This window comes from Urocitellus parryii, chromosome 1 (assembly GCF_045843805.1).
Source record: "Urocitellus parryii isolate mUroPar1 chromosome 1, mUroPar1.hap1, whole genome shotgun sequence".
Lineage (NCBI taxonomy): Eukaryota > Metazoa > Chordata > Mammalia > Rodentia > Sciuridae > Urocitellus > Urocitellus parryii.
The window spans coordinates 89,794,737-89,814,768 of record NC_135531.1 but is presented as its reverse complement, the minus strand read 5'-3'; the positions used below and the strand labels follow the sequence as shown (position 1 = coordinate 89,814,768).

At 32.9% G+C, this 20,032-nt stretch overlaps 1 protein-coding gene across 1 annotated transcript in view; it reads right to left on the bottom strand.

The window, feature by feature from the left end:
* The window catches only part of Man2a1 (mannosidase alpha class 2A member 1), a 163,187-nt gene that overhangs the window by 117,816 nt on the left and 25,339 nt on the right, over positions 1 to 20,032 (bottom strand). Inside the window, exon 4 of the mRNA XM_026391315.2 lies at positions 5,064 to 5,235. Coding sequence (XP_026247100.2) covers positions 5,064 to 5,235 — 172 coding nt within the window. The remainder of the gene's footprint in view (positions 1 to 5,063; positions 5,236 to 20,032) is intronic.

The window sequence follows — 20,032 nt, the reverse complement described above, 5'->3', positions numbered from 1 at the left end:
AAATTCAGCAAGAAAAGGGCATATATTTGGTTAGAAAAGGAAAGGCTTTCAAGCAAGATATATTAGGTATGAGTTAAGTTGTTTTGCTCAAGAATGTAAAGGGAAAAATACTTGGACTTATGGACAATAATACAAAGAATACAGAACTAAAGTTAAAACAAAGCATTTAAAGCCAGGAAAGAATAGACTCACTACCAGGAAGTGAATTAGGAGGGAGATGGGGAATCCTTGAGAAGAATCTCCCAAAAGATAGCAAACATAAGAAATTAAAAAAAAAAAACTACATATGTAAAAGAGGCTAAACCCAATAAATAGATAATTGACTTCTAAAACAAATGAAAAGAAAGCAGGAGTCAGGGAGTGCAGAAAGTATGTTGAGGAAATTTTAAACTGATAGATGGAAAACTGAATAAAAAGTTATACATACCTAAATATATAACTTGGTGAAATTTTATTTATTTATTTTTTATGTGGTGCTGAGGATTGAACCCAGTGCCTCACACGTGCTAGGGGAGTACTCTACCACTGAGCCACAACCCCAGCCCATAACTTGGTGAAAAGTTAGCACCTCATGGATAAACGTTTTTTAATCCTAAATGCACATGAGCAGAGGCTACAAAAAGTTATCTTCAATTGAGCATTATATAAGATTCCTTAAAGATAAAACACAAACATAAATTTTATATAATTATTAAAAAATAAAATTCTTGAGATAACTTCAGAATAAAAATTCCATACGGAATATTCATTCCAAATGAAAAATAAAAGCTAAAATAATAAAAGGCTATGGTTGTGGCTCAGAGGTAGAGCATGCACCTAGCACATGCAAAGCACTGAGTTCCATACTCAGACCCACATAAAAATAAAGAAAATAAAGTTATTATGTCCAAATACACATAATAATAATATCCAATAATATGTACTGGGGGTTTTAAAATGTGCCATGCATGTGTTGAGCATCTTATTTGTTTTAATTCAATCCTCAATAAAAAAACAAATAAAACGAACTCCAATATTATCTTCATTTGACAAATAAAGGAACTGTGGCACAGAGGTTAAGAGACTTACCCAAAATTACAGGGTCACTGAGAGTTGCCAGGGTTTGAACCCAGCAGTCTGGATCCCATCACCAGCCTTTTGAACTACCATTCAAAATTGGCTGTCCTTACAGTAAAAAGAGTAGCACAGATCAGGCAAACTAAAACAAATGAACAACAACAAAAAAGAGCAGTTGTGATAGCAATGTTGACCATTAAAAGGAGAAGACTGTAGTTTGTCAATAGGGATAGATACAACTTATGATGAAGAACAGAAATACCAGAGTACCCAGAACCTTGCAATTCCTGCTCCATAGTTTACATCCAGGAAATGTCAGTTGAATGAATAAACAAATGAGCTAGTAAAGATGCAAACAGATCAGGCACAAAAGGAGAAAACAAAAAACAAGAGGAAGCTGATAAGAGAATGTTAGCAAAAAGTAAATACAGCCAGTTCTGCTATAGACACTTGTTTTAGAAATGGGAATTTGTTCCAAAGTGATTGATTTTATTAGGAAAAAAAATTGCATTTTTTGAAGTGCAATTTAGTCCCTGAGAAATACCAGGTGAAGGCAGATAACTACCCAAATGAACTGAGCCCTGGGAATACACACATGTGCATGCTGCAAACATCAACCAGCTCCTTCAGTTCATCATGTGTTATGAGTCACACTCCTCCACACCTGCTGTGCAACTTTCCATCAGATTTCAAGAAACAACACTTACACCACCATTTCACAGTAACACACAATCTATACTTTTTCCAACACCCACTTCCACAAACAAATATCATATTTTTTTCAAGGTAAACGGATACATTTATTGTAGCATTTATACATGTCTTAGTTTAATACATGTAAAACTGGACAAGCACTTTTATTAGGTTTCCTTTTTTAGGTTCTTTGTGAGCACAAGTCACTGATGAAGTTCTACTGTGCTATGCACCCTAATTCCATTTTTTCCACAAGCACTATGGTTTTATTGCATGACTATGCATATACAGTGATTTTTTTAAAGAATAAATATGTTGCATGATAGCAGAATTAACTATACACATATGAAAACAGTAATTTTAAAATACTGAATTAGCAGATACCCATCAGAATGCACATTCTACCAACACCTCCTCTTTAAGTACCATTAGAAGGTTCATCAATATCGTTCACATATTAAGTCACAAAGAAAAACTCAAAATATTCTAAAGAATAAAAAGCACACAGTTCATAAGCACTCTGACCATAAGACATGAAAGCAAGTTTTTAATAAAGTATAGAAGGAAAAAAGAGCATTTTAAAAATAAAATTATTTTTCTAGCCAAAGAGAAAATGGTAAGTACAGCTGCAGAATTCTTACGAAAAAAATACAATAATGACAAAATTACATGTAAAAATGTAAAAGCTAGTTATAACAGTGCTAAAAAGTAAACACACAGATAGAGGTACATTTCTTATTAAAATAAATGGATTGGCCCATTTAACATTAGTGAAAGCAGGCAGAAGAAATTAGGAAAGATGAAAGCAGAAAGGTCAAAGTTAAAAACCACAAAAATACAAATAGATTCTGAGGGAAGTGAGAGCAGGTGAAAACCAATAAAATAAGTGAAAGCTTTAGCCAGTCTATTAAAGATGAAGGAAAAAATCAGAAAATAAGTAATAAAAAAAGCAAAAAATAAGCACAGATGAAATAAATCCTTAAAAATCTAAAACAAATCAATAGAATTTCTATAAAATTATTTTTTTAGAAAATATAAAATGTTATTTATATATAAGGAGTAATGTAAGATCTAAACAAACAAAAGCATTTTTATATCTTAAAATTTAGTCAAACCAAAAAAAGTCCCATGTAGTTTTTAAATATTTTTTTAGATGTTGATGGACCTTTATTTTATTCATTTATTTATACGTGGTGCTGAGAATTGAACCCAGTGTCTTATACATGCTAGGCCAGTACTCTATGACTGAGCCACAACACCAGACCTTCATGTAGTTTTACAAGATAGTTCTTAATTTTTAAAAGCTTGCCAACTAGTAGGTAGCTAGAGCTAAACTAAAGATTTAGAAACCAGGTGCTCTGGCACAAGTCTGGAATCCAGTGACTCTGGGAAGCTGAGGCAGGAGAATCACAAGTTTGATGCCAGCCTCAATAACTTAGGCCCTAAGCAAAATAGCAAGACCTTATCTCAAAATAAAAGATAAAAAGGGCTGTGGATGTGACTCAGTGGTTAAGCACCCCTAGATTCAATACCCAGTATTGAAAAATAAAAATAAGGCTTCAGAAATGTTATGATTGGCTGTGTATTTGTGCATTTGTGTGTATGTACATGTGCATACACCTATGTATGTTAATCTAAATTGGCTGCTAACATTTCAATTTAAAAAGTAATACACAACACTTTGGAATTCTAGTTTATCTTGAGTAACTGGAGGAAATGTCCAGATAACACATATCTGGAGTAGAAGAGTAGCTAGCCACTTTGGCTATGGTGGATACTCAGCTTATCCTGGTACCTCCAGAGTCTACATGCTCCAATTAATGATAGAAGTCATAGAAGTCAGTTCTCCCCAAAATTGTCATTGGATGTTTGTGCCAATTTCCATCAAAATCCAAAGACTTTTTTTTTTATGGAGTAGGATGAACTTAATAAATTAATTATAAAGCTGTTTGAGAAAAATAAATGGTCATTCATTAAAATAATCTTTAAATATAGAAAGATAAGAGAAGACTGAAAGTGTCTAAGGAAATATATCATAAAGCCATAACACTTAAGAGTCAAACAGAGGGGCTGGGGTGGTGGTTCAATGGCAGAGAGTTTGCCTAGCAAATGTGAGGCACTGGGTTCAATCCTCAGCACCACATAAAAATAAAAAAATAAAATAAATGTATTGTGTCCATCTACAACTAAAAAAGTATATATACATATTAAAAAAAAGTTAAACAGTAAAGTCTATGAAACAGGTCAAGATGTCCAGAAATCAGCACATATTTAAACAGTATAAAGATGGCACTTCAAATCAGTAGAAAAGGATGGCTTATTTAAATCTTAGGCAACACAACATGTGAAGGCACAATGTTTGGAGGTAGAAAGCCCAGGCTAGATGGAATACTAGTGCTGCCATGTTTAGCAGAGTGACATCAATGAATCAATGTCTTTATCTGTAAAATGAGGAAAATGATCATACCTACTTCACAAAACAGTTGAAAGGATTGTTAGTTATAATTTGTAAAGTGCTTAGAACAGTGACAAATGCAGTCACTGCTATATAAATGTTAAATAGATAAAATAATCCATAATTGGTGATCAGAGAACCACCTGTCACTATATAGAAGGGCATAAATTTGGAGTTTTTTTTTTTTTAAATGAAACTAGAGAAAAAAAGAACTATTTATCTAAACCGTAGACTGGGGAAGATCTTCCTAATTACAAAAGCAAAAGCAATATCATAAGAAAACAGATTAACAGACTTGACTACATGAAAATTTTAAGTCTGTTAAAGATTAATAATTAATAAAAACTTCAGAAGAAATACATATCTAAAAGTGAATAAGAAAAAGTATAATCAAGCAAGTCACAAAAAAATTTAGTTTCTAAGAGAAATATGCAACATTGATAGCAATCAAAAATGCAAATTAAAATATTTTTCAACAAATTGACCAAGTTTTTCAAAAATTATATTGTTGACCAATAAGCTGAGGAGTTTGTACATTTCTACACAGAAGATTGAAAGATTAATTGAAACAACTTTTTTAGAAATCACTCTGATGATATGCTATTTAAAAAATTTAAATATTAAACCCCTTTGACCCAGAAATTCCATTTCTAGGGAAAAAGTTGGAATAAAAATTTCAATGGAAATGTTTCAATTCTTTTTTTTAAAAGATGAATCAAAACCAATTAAAAAAAGGATATAAAGAAATAAAAGTTTCAGAAATAAGGCTAAAAATTCACCTCCTAAAATTTTAACACTTTTTTCACTATACAATTAATCATTAATACTACCAAATTTTAAAAAAAGCTTTAAAACAAACCTTTTAACAGCTTCCTTCTTCTGAGTATCTACAATATCCCACCATTTTGAAAGGTAAGAGATTTCAGACCACATAAATTTCCGACTTGAGTCTTCTTTCAGCTTTATGACCATGTTATTAAAAATATAATGAGTCTTTTCTCTAAAGTATTCATTGAAAGTCTTCAACCAACCTAAACCAAGACACAAATATACCACAAAGGTCTGATTCACATGTCTTATTAGAACTCATTCACATTCCACTGCATTACCTTTGGACATCTTTAGATGTTTCATTCATAAAAGGATATATTTAAAATTTTAACCAGTGTTTTCAATTAATTAAATTCTATTTATTTGACATAAGACTCAAAAACACCATGAATACTGAAACAATAAAAACTCCCTAAAAACTGCACAAAAATTCAGGAAGAAAAATGAAAAATAAGATGACTTGGAGCCAAAAAGCAATTATTTATGCCTAAACAATTAATTTAATTACTTATCTCTAGTTTAATAAATTTTTTTAATCTTAAAAATCTTAATAAACAGTGTTAACAAATTGACACTCCCTTCCTACAATATATATCAAAACTGTATCCTCTCATGCCACATCTAAAATTTCCCACCCATCAAACAAGTTAAAATAAGACAAACAAAATCACAAGTATAAACTAAATCTAAAAGTTAGCAGCAGAGCATAAGTTAAATACATACAGTACTGACATGGATACTAGGAAGAAGAATTCTCCCCAAAACAGGCATTTGTTCCCAAAGACTGTCCATTATTCTTTTTTTTAATGAAGCACAAAACGTCACTAATCAAACACCAAACGGTAGACATCTATGCATATTTTTTTCTAAATAAAAGAAAATCACAGATATTGAAAATTTGAATTCTCTGAATTTTTTTTACTACTTTTCAAATATCATAGAAAGTTAGACTGAAAACATTAGCAATTTCATTATAAGAAACATTTTTAACAAGACCCACAGGTCCAAGCATAGCATATAATTAAAATGGTCATGGCAAAAACTGCCACAGGTTTCACCTGTAAGCAAAGTGGACCCCCTGGAAAATGACGTATTTTCATCTATAAAATATTTTTTTCCCAAGTCTAAGTTCTAAGATTTTTATTTAATGAGTTTCTTACTTTTAAAATTTATATTTTAAACTGCGGAAAAAGCATGTAGCATAAATCATCTATGAAATCTTACAGGAAGGAAAGTTTCTATACATCCAAGCTGAACTACCACTCATGTGCTTCCAAACATCATACATGTAAGGGAACTAAAAGATAAGGTGTCCAAATGATTGTCTATGATTAACAGTCAGTGTATATTGAATCTGCTAGCAAGCAAAATTAGTACAATGAATAAAAACCTACTAGGGCAAAAAAAGATAACACAAATGTTTTAACAATGTGCACTTTTGAAAGGGCACTGCAGCTGTGATTGTATTTATCCTTCTTGCTTTAACTCATTCACTCTACAATTATTTACTGAGCACCTACAATATGACAGGTATGATGCTTCATAAGCCAAACAGGAATAGTGTAAAATATCCTTTATAGGACCCCTTCTTGATCTTGAGCCATTTTTAAACTGGTTTTGTCACCAAAACAAGGTTCCTGGATAATTTAAGTTTTCCATGTTTAATTAAAAAGCCTATACCTTTAGAAAAACTCTAATTTGTCTCACAAAATAATGATTTGCAAAGAATTCCATCTTGCTTCATGAAGGTACTAACCTAGAGCTCTGCCCCTTAACAACCATGCCCAAATCCACATCTGGATTCCCAGAGATGGGCAAAGAAAATCCAAACTACCCTTAAGTGGGGATTCCCTAAATTCCCACTGTCCATGCCAACACCATTGAGTTTAGAAACATCAAGTACATAGAACTGAGCTTTGGATATAACACGTGACAAACATTAGCTGCTATTATTTTGACTATCAGCATTATATCATCATCAATCTTCAACTGTGCTTTTCCCACTGGTACAATTAAACCAGGTAAAGGGGAAATAAAAAAGACATTTCTAACACCTAATTTTTAAAAGTATATAATTAAAATATTTAAATTGTCCTTATTAGTTGCCACAAATTTAGTTTACATCAAATTCAATCCTTACCCTTGTAATGGGCTAAACTGTGTCATATGTTGAAGACCTACTACCACCTCAGAATGTAACTATATTTGGAGATTAAGTCTTTAAAGAGGTAAATCCCAAAATGACTGGTACCCTTATAAAAAGAGGAGATTAGGGCACAGAAGGAAGACCATGAGAAGACAAAGAAAAGATGGACATTTACAAGCCAGGGAGAGAGAAGCCCCCAAAGAAACCAATCCTGACACCTTGATCTTGGACTTCTATCCTCCAGAACTATAAGAAAATAAACTTCAGCTATTTAAACTCCCTCATAGCTCAGGTTAGTTTGTTACAGTAGCCATGGTAAACTAATGCAGTTCTAGAAGAAATTAGTGTTATTACCAGCCCCACAAAAAAATATTGCAATGCAGAGACAATTTATCAAGCACCATCTTCACATTTAATATTCTATATCTACCTACTTATTACAAGCTGAATTCCAATGTAGATAAACAAATTTATTTCTGTGCCATACTCTTATTACATATGTGTAACAAGAACCATGTAAATCACTTAAATGGCTTTGTTAGAATTATCTTTAAGACGACATGTGTGTCTTTTATCTAAACTTTAGCAATGGTCAAAACTAATTCCTAATTATTTTTCCATTAACCAAATTAAAGAACTATGAACAGTGGAATGCCTCTATACATAATCTAATAGAAAAACTCCAAAAGTCTAGCATAAAAGGCAAATTTAAATGGACTGATCTTTATAAAGATAAATAAGTAAAAGGTTTTCTTAAAATATAACTATTTAATTTCAACAATTATAATTTCTTATGAACTAAGATCATTTCAAAGACTCATAAACTCATAAGGGTTTTCATAGAGGAATCACAGTAACTGATTAATCCATTTTGCCTTCAACACTTCATTTGCCCTTCAACAATCATGTAGAAAATATGTCAAAGATATTTACTTGAACCAAAATACAAGCTCAGAGATGTCAACTTAAAAGCCTTCCATAAAACTCATCTATAATAGATACTAATACCACCACAATATAGCACAATTAATGAAGAATGAACTGAAAGATAGCCTCTTGCAAGCTTCCAATATTGAGTAATATAACAGTAAATTAGTTTTTATTGCTGTTATACAATAGAGTAATCAAGTATTCCCTTTTACACTGAATTGGTTCTTTCTTTTTCTAAATCACTGTAAAAACTACAATTGTATATTAACATGAGACCAATCAGATAGACAGTATTTTATGAAAAGTTGTATGGGATGAATTCTTGTGACATAAAATTATATTCCTATCTCTAGATTTAATAATCTTAGGACACTGAGTTGCAAGCTGATTTACTTAAGTGGACAATTCAGTTTCTTTTTTTTTTCTTTCCCTTGAATACACTTAGAAATTGAACCAGGGTTACAATAGCATTAAAAATACCTTTCAATTTATTATTTTTCATTCTAAGCACCCTACAACCCACAAAAGAGTTAATAGATGTTTTAAACAAATGGAGAAATGTCTAAAATAATAAATGAATAATTAGAAATTCCACAAAGCAGGTATAAATCCAAATTCAGCACACTGTTTTTTAAATTTAAGTTCTAAAGTAAAATACTTACAAAGTTGAAAATTCTATTGCCTATTTTAAATGTGCAAAAACAATTAGTACCTATAATCATTCATTGATAAATCACTATTTTTTAAATTTTGGACTCTTGATTATAGCCTAGAATCTGTGGAGTCTGATCTTCTTAAGGAACACTTTTTGTGGGGGGGGGGGGATACATGAGCATAAACAATATTATCCTGAGTACCTAGACAAGAAGTATCTGGCCCTGATTTAGAAGGATCTCCCCATTTGTCCTCCAACCACACCACTTTACACAGGATAAATCCATAGGCTAAAGAACTTGCCCACCCAGAGCCTGTCATGCTCTCCAAGTACCAAGGCTCAGACATTTGTGTCCAAATAGCACCAAACTGGCTTCTTCAGCCTACATTGAACCTGCAACTGGAACCTCCCTACCCAAGCAGGGCCAAGAGGCTGCAGTTTGTTGGGATGTGGACAGAACACTGTGGTGTCTGCAAGCAAAGCTCCTCCTGGTTTGGGACAAGGCCAGGTCTGGGAGGAAAGGGTACTGGACTACTCCCAAGGTAGACTCTTCCCACATATACCATCACACTCCAGTGGGAATGTGGAGCCTAAGCAGTCTAAAGAGTAAAGCTACCCTTGGTCTTCCAGATCACAATGGGATTTCTATTTTTCTTTTTTTGTTTTAAGCCATCTATTGTTTTGATTTTTGACTTTTAAATATTGAGAAGCAAGGAATGTGAGTCTCTTTGTACTTCTGCCCCAGATACTACAAATTTTTGAAGCAGGCCCAGGCATACTACAACCCAAAGTTCAACTCAGTCATTCTCATGAATCTAGCACCTACTGCAAACCTACACAAGAGTTCAGTAAATAAAGTAAATGAGAGATGAATGAAATATATGACCAAAAAGACTGGGGGGCCGGGGGGGGGGGCATGGAGGAATAGAAATGCAAATTTAGTACTTCAACTAGAAAAGAAACCAAAGGTAAAAGATATTATACTATAGCTTGAGTATATTCACTCTATTCTGAGGCCAACCTAATTATCTTTGTCCTTCAGGTTTCTATAATATTAATAATTAAAAAGGCCCTGTCAGTCCTAAGATGATTTAAAACACTGATCCCTGAAGAGGCACACTCCCACCAAAAACAGCACTGCTATATCATTGTGATTTTGGCTGCATCAATAATGTTTTTTAATGAGAACATTAATTCCACTCAAAAGTTAAATTGGTGCCAACTTCCAAGAAGGCATGAAAAAATTTTAGTAAAAAAAATAATTATATTCAGTTAAGTAACAAACTGATAACAAATATTTAAAACATCAAAAGTAAGCTTTAAGCTATTTCAATTTCAATTTGAGAGTATTCTCAAATTTAAAAATAAATACAAATAGGCTTATAAAGCAAGCTTCCTTATTACAGTCATTGAGCTATTCTCTAGAAGCAAATTATCAACAAGTTTCTTCCATCACTGATGGATCCTTCAATATTCAACCACAACATCCAGTCTTACACTTAAGGGGTGACCTATAATCTTAATTGGTATTACTATTACTCAAATATGCTCCTTATTAATTTTAATTCCAAGGTTTCTCTTGTAAGTTAGGTTTGCTTCTCCACCATGATAAACTGTGAAAGAGTTTTAATTAACATTCTAGTTTATTCATTCAAAGATGTACTGCACATCTAATAAGGGCAAGTAATAAAGCAAAGCTAAATGAACATAGATTCTACAGTGAAAATATGAACAAACTGCTGTGGAAATAAGTAAATAAATATATACATACATACATATAAATAACCAGAAGAGTAGAAGAGAGATTTCAGTCTTAGATTAGTCATCAGCTGGATACAGAGAATAACATAATCTTTAAAGTATATATTAATTTCAGGTGCAGGAGGCAGTTGGGTTCAACTGCACTGTAGGATACATGGTAGAAATAGGAAGATAATAAAATGAAAAATAGAAGTGGGAACATATATTAAAAATATTTGAAATCATTCTGTTCTTACAGAAAATCAGGAGGAAGCTAAGGTTTTCAGTTCTGTGCTTTCAAAAATATCTGTACCAAGAGTATAAAGCATACAGTTTAAAGGTAAAATAGAAACAGATACAGGAAATGAGACAATTGCAACAATTCAGTCAAAAAAATGGTTTCAAACTGCAGTGGAAATAGACCAAGGGAAATAAGAGACCAATGAAGCAAAAAAAAAAAAAAAAAAAAAAGGAACTAAGTAACTGACTTAAGTCTGGAGAGATAAGGAGAGAGAGTTAAAGACAGAGCTGATGCTTCTAAAGACCCATTAAATCTCTGGAAACCCATAATCTGCTGATTCCTCTAAATGCTTTTGAACTCAGGTTTCCAAAATAAGACCACCATTTTCTTCTTCCAGGTGACTCAGTGTTATCTGATAGTTTTCTAGATCTATTAGCTTCACTTCCATCAGTTGTTTGAGACACAGCACTTCTTAATTTCACTTAAGGTGTTGTCACTGAAAACTTTACACCACAAGAATCTATTTGCATTACCATTGGGACAGCTGGGATTTGGTTCATCTCGCAGCTGTGTGTGTATGTCATCCAGCTGTGACCCCTTACTGTATTGCTTTTTAAAGTGTCCTTTAAAAGACCTGCATACACCTTGATATATGAAACCCCCAATTGTGAGATCAGCCTCCAAAATAATTTCTAAAAGTATGCAAAATTCATCTGGTTTCTTTTTACAGATCCCATTTATGAGTATCTAGTAACAACAACTAAGGATACTTCAGGCCTACTATGTCTTTCCCAAGCAGAGCTTATTTGCTTGAAATAATGAAAAAAGTGTCTATGAGAGACATCGTTAGAAGTAAAACAAAAGAGTGACTTTCGTTGAGTTATTCTCAGAGTACATGAGGGAGACAAGCCTGTGGTCAGATAGGTGGCACAAATTACCAGGCTTTAGAGGAGAACCCACTTTTAAAAGCTGGAAAACACTGATTCAAAATCGCTTCCTCATTGTAAAAAATGTTGCAATGAAGAAAACCATTAACTCTCTCACACACTAATGTAGTATTTTAAGGGAAGAGACATCCATTTCAATAAGAAAAAATTACAAAAATCACGAGGCAAAAAGGATATGAAATGGTGCAGTGAAGTGTCCATTTTCACAAGTCAGTTAAAAAAAATCACTTTTATGATTAATAATACTAACGGAGATGATGTTTGGCATGGCGATAAAAGACTTTCCTCCTAGATGCTCTGCCTGTGGTTTCACAAGAGTTACTCACAAATGGCACTATCATATTTATAGAACAGTTACAAGTCCTGGTTCTGGAGCCAAAATCACCTAGGTTCAAATCCAGTTCTGTCACAGACAAATTATTCATCCTCTCTCCTGTCTCTTTTCTTATCTATGAAATAAGAATAATAATAGAACTCTGTCAAAAGTTGCTGAAAGAAGTAATGGATTTAACATATGTAAAATGCCGAACTGGGTTGTGGCTCAGTGGTAGAGTGCTTCCCTAGCCCATGTGAAGCACTGGGTTCGATCCCCAGCACCCCATAAAGATAAATAAATAAATAAACAAAATAAATTTATTTAAAAAATGACTCCATGTTTAAAATATGTGTGTGTGTGTGTGTGTGTGTGTGTGTGTGTAAAATGCCTAGAACAGTGCATGGAACATTGTAACTTCTGTAAAGCATCAGCAATTATTTTTTTTATTCCTGGGGCACAGGTGAGCTGTGAAGCACCCAGGCTTAATAGAGTTAACTGAAATGAAGGGAATGAGAAAATGTTTAATGACCACCTTCATCTCTAGGAGTCACTAAACCTAAGTGCTACTCAAGGAAAAAAGTCTAAAGACAGTCCAAACCGTCTGCATTTTCTTCCTCTAAAAGGAACCTCACAAATTCTAAGGGATATCTCTTAAAAGCAAAATTCTAGAGAGTCATGTAATTCTTAAATGCTATCATTCTCTTAACAATTAAGGTTGCCAGATAAAATACAGAATGCCAAGTTAGACTTGAATTTTATATGAACAAATATACTTTTAGCATAAGTATGATCCATATGATATTTGGAACACATATATTCACATAATAAAATACTATCCACCTTTTATTGAAAATTCAAGTTTAACTGAATACCCTGTGTTTTTATTCACTAAATCTGACAATCCTATTAACATTACAAAGTCCACATAAATGTGCTAAATTAGTCAGGCACAGTGGCACACATTTAGAAGGCTGAGACAAGAGGACAGCAAGTTCCAGACCAGCCTCACCAACTTAAAGATATCCTGTCTCAAAATAAAAAATAAAAAGGACTAGAGTTATAACTCTGTGGCAAAGTGCCCCTGAATTCAATCCCCAGTACCAAAAAGAAGGTGGGGGGCGGAGTGCTAAGTTTGCTATTACCCATAAAGCAAGAAGAAAACAAACAGAGTCATCTGAATTAAAATTTCTTAAGCCACAGTATGGTTAATGGAAAGAACATGGATTTTAGAATCAGACAAACCTGGGCTCCAATTCACAAGCTCAGAGAATTTATCACTGACTGACTTTGGAACAAATTACTACATCCTCCTCAGCATCATTGCCCTCACCTGTTAAATGAGGCTTAGTTAACCACTTTCCACTCCCCTCCATGCCAAACAGGCAACAAATGCTAGTACCTCTCAGCTCTTCTTCATACTATGTGAGCTCCAGGAAATCAAATTTCCCAGGGTGGTTGTCAAAATCAAAGAACCTACTTTATTCTGCAGCAGCTAAACCAAAGAGTGTACTCCCCAGACTGTCTACACACAAACCTTTCTGGCTACTAACCATCTTATTCCAATCAGTAGCTTCCTTTGATAGCCAGACTTCTGTCTCAAAGGCCTTCCATCTATGTAGACATTAACCAGTGATGGCTGACCAGAACCGTTTTCATTGTCTACACTTGACAGTATTCAAACAGAAATGTTTGACTGTAATATCACACTGTGATTCGCTCACATTTTCATTCTGTTTTACAAACATTTTTAGAGTAAGAATTCATAAACAAATTCATTTCAAATGATTATATAATAATAGGAAAATCATTCTTCTTAGTTAAGAAAACTAAAAATCTCACTGCTTCAATAAGCAATTCTTCAAAAGAACTGCAAATGCACAAAAGAAAATTATTTCCCAGTATCACTTGTGAAACTAAGTCTTCCTACTATTTTTAGAGTCATACCACATGGGGAATTATTTTCTATGTTCATTTTACAAATTGCTTAACTAACAATATGCTGTTCAACCTTCCATTTAGTGTACCTTATCTTTTCTCTACACACTGTGATTTCTTTGAAGGAAAATTAACTAAATATTTCAGCAGTTTAACTAGTGGGAAGCAAAGAATTAAGATTGTAGATACAAAGGTGCTGTAATTCTGTTTTAATCAGCTTATTAAATACAACATGAACATGTATCAATCAACTAGCATTTAATTTCATGGTCTATGATTCAAAACTTTTCAAAAGCATAACAGTACAAAGTTATCAGCATTTACCTAACAATTCCTTTCCAATTTTATTTTAACTCATGTAAACCATTTAAATATTGTATGACAGTTGTAACCTGTCCTTACAGACTGGAAGAAGACATAATTAGGAATTTTATTATGATACAAATCTATTTTGAAATTTATCTTTTCTCACAGGATATTACTAACTCAGCCCAAAATGAAAAATACCCACATATATTACACAGATACAAAAACATAAATTCTTAGGAGACTAAATACTGAAATCTTCTAAATATTTATTTCAAATATTTTGATCCCCCAAAGACATAAATCCACTGATAAAAAAAACTATTAAAGTTTTAAATTGTTGCTATAGAAAATACAAACAAATCTTTAAGAATCTCATTTAAAGTAAACTGCCTAACTGCATATTCATTTAGGAGTATCCAAGAAAGATTTCCCTTTAAGAAGCCTCATTTTGACTTGAAATTGTATGTGCACATACTTTTTTTTTTCGCCTACTGAAAAAGTTATTTTCGTGATACTTCAAAATAATTTAGTTTATCAATATTCTATGTTGTTAAGGAATAGAGAAAATTATTAAGAAAAGTCAGTGAGTTCTTTCTTCTAGAATTTTGCTAGATAGATAAAACCGCTTTAGTTTTAAAAAGTCTGTTTCTGACCATTATTTTTAAGTCAAGTGGAGAAGGGCCTGAGGGTAAGGGTCATTAACATTTTTTTACTGAGACAAAAAGATTCAACTCTAGTTGCTAGGACACTAACAGACAGATTCATTTATTGTAGTCAGAAACACTTATTGGGGCTGTCCTCTCACAAAACAACATAGATTATGGTAGGAAACATAATGCAAACAAGCAAAAAGTCTACAATGGAAGAGGAATGACTCCCCTCAGAGAGCTATCTGTTGTTAGTAAACAAAAGTACAAAGTACATTTTAAGTAAGATTTTTAAAAAGAATAGAAATAAACAGACATCAGGAAAGGAGTTAAAGAAAAACAGAGAAAAAGAAGCAAGTCCAATGTTTCAACCTACTCTGGAAACTTAGATTCATTCCTCCTTTGATTTATTCAACCTAATCACAATGATTCCATACTCTGTGCCAGTTATTATCCTAGGCATTCCACACATGGCAACGAATAAGACTGAGTTCTAGGCCTTATTGAGTTTACATTCTAGAAGCAGACCAAGTAAAAGTGCTGTAAATATCTACATCTTTGTGTATGTGCAAGCTAAGGTGTGTGTGTGTGTTCAGTGTGAACATGTGGTGGAGGTACATGTAGACAGATCATCGATATTTAGCAATAACTATATGCAAATATTGCACTAAGTATGAGATCACATTTTAATAGGACACATGTTCTCTGCCATTCAAGTTTACCCTAGTAGGACACACAAGTAAACTGACAGGAGGCAATGTGATACCCCTTACTACCTGCATAATCTTGGCAAGTTGATTAACATCTTTACCATGAATAGGGGTACCAACCTTCAAGGGTTATTATAAGCATTAGATACTTAGAACATTTGGCACCCTGCCTGGTAAACCACAGATTTTATTATTCCATTTAAGTGCCCATGTTAAAAAATAACAAGAAATGGTGTTCATAAAAATTAAGGATGGCAAAAAAGTAGCAAAGGTCTTAAAAAATTGTCAAAAAGGGAGTCAAAGTGGACTTGTATTGTGTCCAGACTTAAAGTTGTAAGTTATATTATCACAGAAAAGAACACATGCCAATAAACTAGTGGGAAAGAATGTTGGTGGAAGATAAATGTAAGTTGTGTGTAAAAAAAAAAAAAAAAAAAAAAAAAAAAAAAAAAAAAAACCTTCAAAGTACCAAGGGAATAATGGTGCTCTGATAGAAAACAAAACTGAGATATTCAGAAAATTAACAAAATAGAAGCATACTAAGAGAAAAGTTTATTGCATTGAGCACATTCAAGTAAAAGAATAAAAACTCAACAAATAAGTGTCTAAATACTACATTCTCAAAGCCCTAGAAAAAGAAGAACAAATCAACACCAAAAGCAGAAGATGGGAAATAATTAATCAGAGCTCAAGTCAATGGAATTGAAACAAAAGAAAAAACTGACAAAACAAAAAGTTGGTTCTTTGAAAAAATAAATAAAATAGATAACCCTTGGCCATGCTAATGAAGAGAAAACTCAAATTACTAAAATACAAGATGAAGAAGGAAATATCACAATGGACATGTCTGAAATACAAAAGATAATTAGACACTATTTTAAAAATTTATGTTCCAATAAAATAGAAAATATCAAACACATCGACAAATTTCTAGAGACATATGACCAACTGAAATTGAATGAGGAGTTCATACACGATTTAAATAGATCAATTTCAAGTAAAGAAATAGAAAATGCCATCAAAGGCCTACCAACCAAGAAAAGCCAGATGGATTCTTAGCTGAGTTCTACAAGACTTTCAAAGAAGAATTAACACCAATATCCTCAAAGTATTCCACGAAAGAGAAAAGGAGGGAACCCTTCCAAACTCATTCTATGAGGTTAATATCACACTGATACCAAAACCAGACAAAGACACATGAAGGAAAGAAAACTTCAGACCAATATCCCTGAAGAACATAGATGCAAAAATTCTCAATAAAATTCTGGCATATCACATACAAAAACATATTAAAAAGATAGTGCACCACAATCAAGTGGAGTTCATCCCAGGGATACAGGGTTGGTTCAATATACGGAAATCAATAAACATAATTCATCATATTAATAAACTTAAAAACAAGAATCACATGATTATCTCAATAGATGCAGCAAAAGCATTTGACAAAATACAGCACACATTCATGTTCAAAACACTAGAAAAACTAGGAATAGTAGGAACATACCTCAACTTTGTAAAAACTATATATGCCAAACCCAAGGCCAGAATCATTCTAAATGGAGAAAAAGTTGAAGGATCCCCTCTAAAAACTGGAACAAACAAGTTATGTCCACTTTCACCACTTCTATTCAACATCTTCCTTGAAACTTAGCCAGAGAAATTAAACAAAAGGAAGAAATTAAAGGGATACAAACAGGTAAAGAAGAACTCAAATTATCACTATTTGCTGATGACAGGATTCTATATCTAGAAGATCCAAAAAATTCCACCAGAAAATTTCTAGAATTACTAAATGAATTCAGCAAAGTAGCAGGATATAAAGTCAACACCCATATATCAAGCACATTCCTACACATCAGCAATGAATCCACTGAAAGAGAAATTAGGAAAACTACCCCATTCACAATAGCCTCAAAAAAACATTAAATACCTGGGAATCAATCTAACAAAAGAGGTTAAAAGACTTCTACAATGAAAACTACAGAATACTAAAGAAAAAATTGAAGAAAACCTCAGAAGATGCAAAGATCTCCCATGCTCCTGGATAGGGAGAATTAATATTGTCAAAATGGCCATATTATCAAATGCGTTATACAGATTTAATGCAATTCCTATTAAAATCCCAATGACATTCTTCATAGAAATAGGAAAAGCAATCATGAAATTTATTTGGAAAAAATAAGAGACCCAGAATAGCTAAAGCAATCCTTAGCAACAAAAGTGAACCAGGAAGCATCACAATACCAGACCTTGAGCTGTACTTCAGAGCTACAGTAACAAAAATGGCATGGTATTGGCACCAAAATACACATGTAGACCAATGGTACAGAATACAGGACACAGAGACAAATCCACATAAATATGGTTATCTCATACTAGACAAAGGTCCAAAAACATTCAATGGAGAAAATATAGCTTACTCAACAAAGGGTGCTGGCAAAACTGGAAATCCACATGTAGCAAAATGAAATTAAACTTTTATCTCTCACCCAGCATAAAACTCAAATCAAAGTGGATCAAAGACTCAGGCACTAGAACAGAGACCCTGAGCCCAAAAGAAGAAAAAGCAGGCCCGAATCTTCACCATGTCGGCCTAGGATCTGACTTCCTTAACAAAAGACTCCTAAAGCATAAGAAGTAAAATCACGAATCAATAAATGGGATGAATTTAAATTAAAAAGCTTCTTCTCGGCAAAAAAAAAAAAAAAGTCAATAACATAAGGAGACAGCATACAGACTGTACCTCCAATAAAGCATTAATCTCTAGGATATATAAAGAACTCAAAAAACTTAACACCCCAAAAAACAAATAACCCAATCAATAAATGGACTAAGGAGCTGAACAGACACTTCACAGAAAAAGAAATACAACTGATCAACAAATATATGAAAAAAGTGTTCAACATCTCTAGCAATTAGAGAAATGCAAATTAAAACTACTTGAAGATTTCATCTCACTCCTGTCAGAATAGCAATAATCAAGAATACAGGCAACAATAAGTGTTGGCGAGGATGTGGTGAAAAGGTACACTCATACATTGCTGGTGGGACTGCAAATTGGTGCTACCACTATGGAAAGCAGTACGGAGATTCCTCAGAAAACTTGGAATGAAATCATCATTTGACCCAGTTATCCCACTCCTCGGTTTATACCCAATTGACCTAAAATCAGCATACTACATTAATACACCCACATCAATATTTATCCTAGATGTCCTTCAAGAGATGAATGGATAAAGAAAATGTGGTATATATACTCAATGAAATATTACTTAACTTTAAAGTAAAGAGTGAAATTATGGCATTTGCCAATAAATGAATGGAGTTGGAGAATATCATGCTAAGTGAAATAAGCCAATCCCCCCAAAAAACAAAGGCTGAATGTTTTCTCTAATATGCAGATGCTAATTCACAATAAGGCAGAGAGAATAGTGTACCTTAAATTAGGTAGAGGGAAGTGAAGGGCGGGGAGGAAGGAGATGTGGGGATAGGAAAGATAGAATGAAACAGATATTATTAGTTTATTATATACATATGTGACTACATGACCAATATGATTCTACAACATGTACACTCAGAAAAATGAGAAATCATATTCCATCTATGTATATCAAAGTGCATAATTGCATTCTACTGTCATTTATAACTAATTAAAACAAATTTTAAAAATTACTAAAAAAAAGAAGTCCTTTTATAGAAGTCTTCAGAAATGAATTACAATAAAATGCTTCAACTAAATTCACTAGGTTTTCACTCTTACTGTATATTCACTATCAAATATACATATCAAAGCATAAGCTCCACTAGAATTATAGTAATTTTCTCTTACCTTGAAGAAAAAAATCTATGGCACCAATAAATAAAACCCACCACATGATATAACAATAATTTATAAGACAGCAGCTACTCGTGTGCCATACATAATTCCCTTACATTTTGCCTTGTGAAGGAGATACTATTATCCTGGTTATACCAGAAAACAAAACAAAACAACAACAAAAAAAAACTTAGCCTCAGAGGGATTAAGTAACTTATATGAAATCATCTAACTCTGACAGACAGGGCTAGGATTTATCCCATGTCGGCCTGATTTATACCAGTGACCACTCTTCACACTGCTTCTCCAAGTTAAAAATTCAAATTTTCCCATGAGCACCTTGCCTTAGTACCCTTAAGTGTGTACAACTTTCACCTCCAAAAACTAAGATTTTTTTCACACTGCACATGTATTATCCTTGAGTGGCACATAAATTGATAAAATGAGAACACTAGAACACAATGACATAAAAGAAATACATTACTGTTAAAAGTCAGAGAATAATGTCTCGAGAATGTGAGATGTAGGCTCTACCATAATGTCATTAAAGGACTCTGGATCTAAAGAAATTTGATAACTTTTTTTTTTTTTGAAGTACAAATTT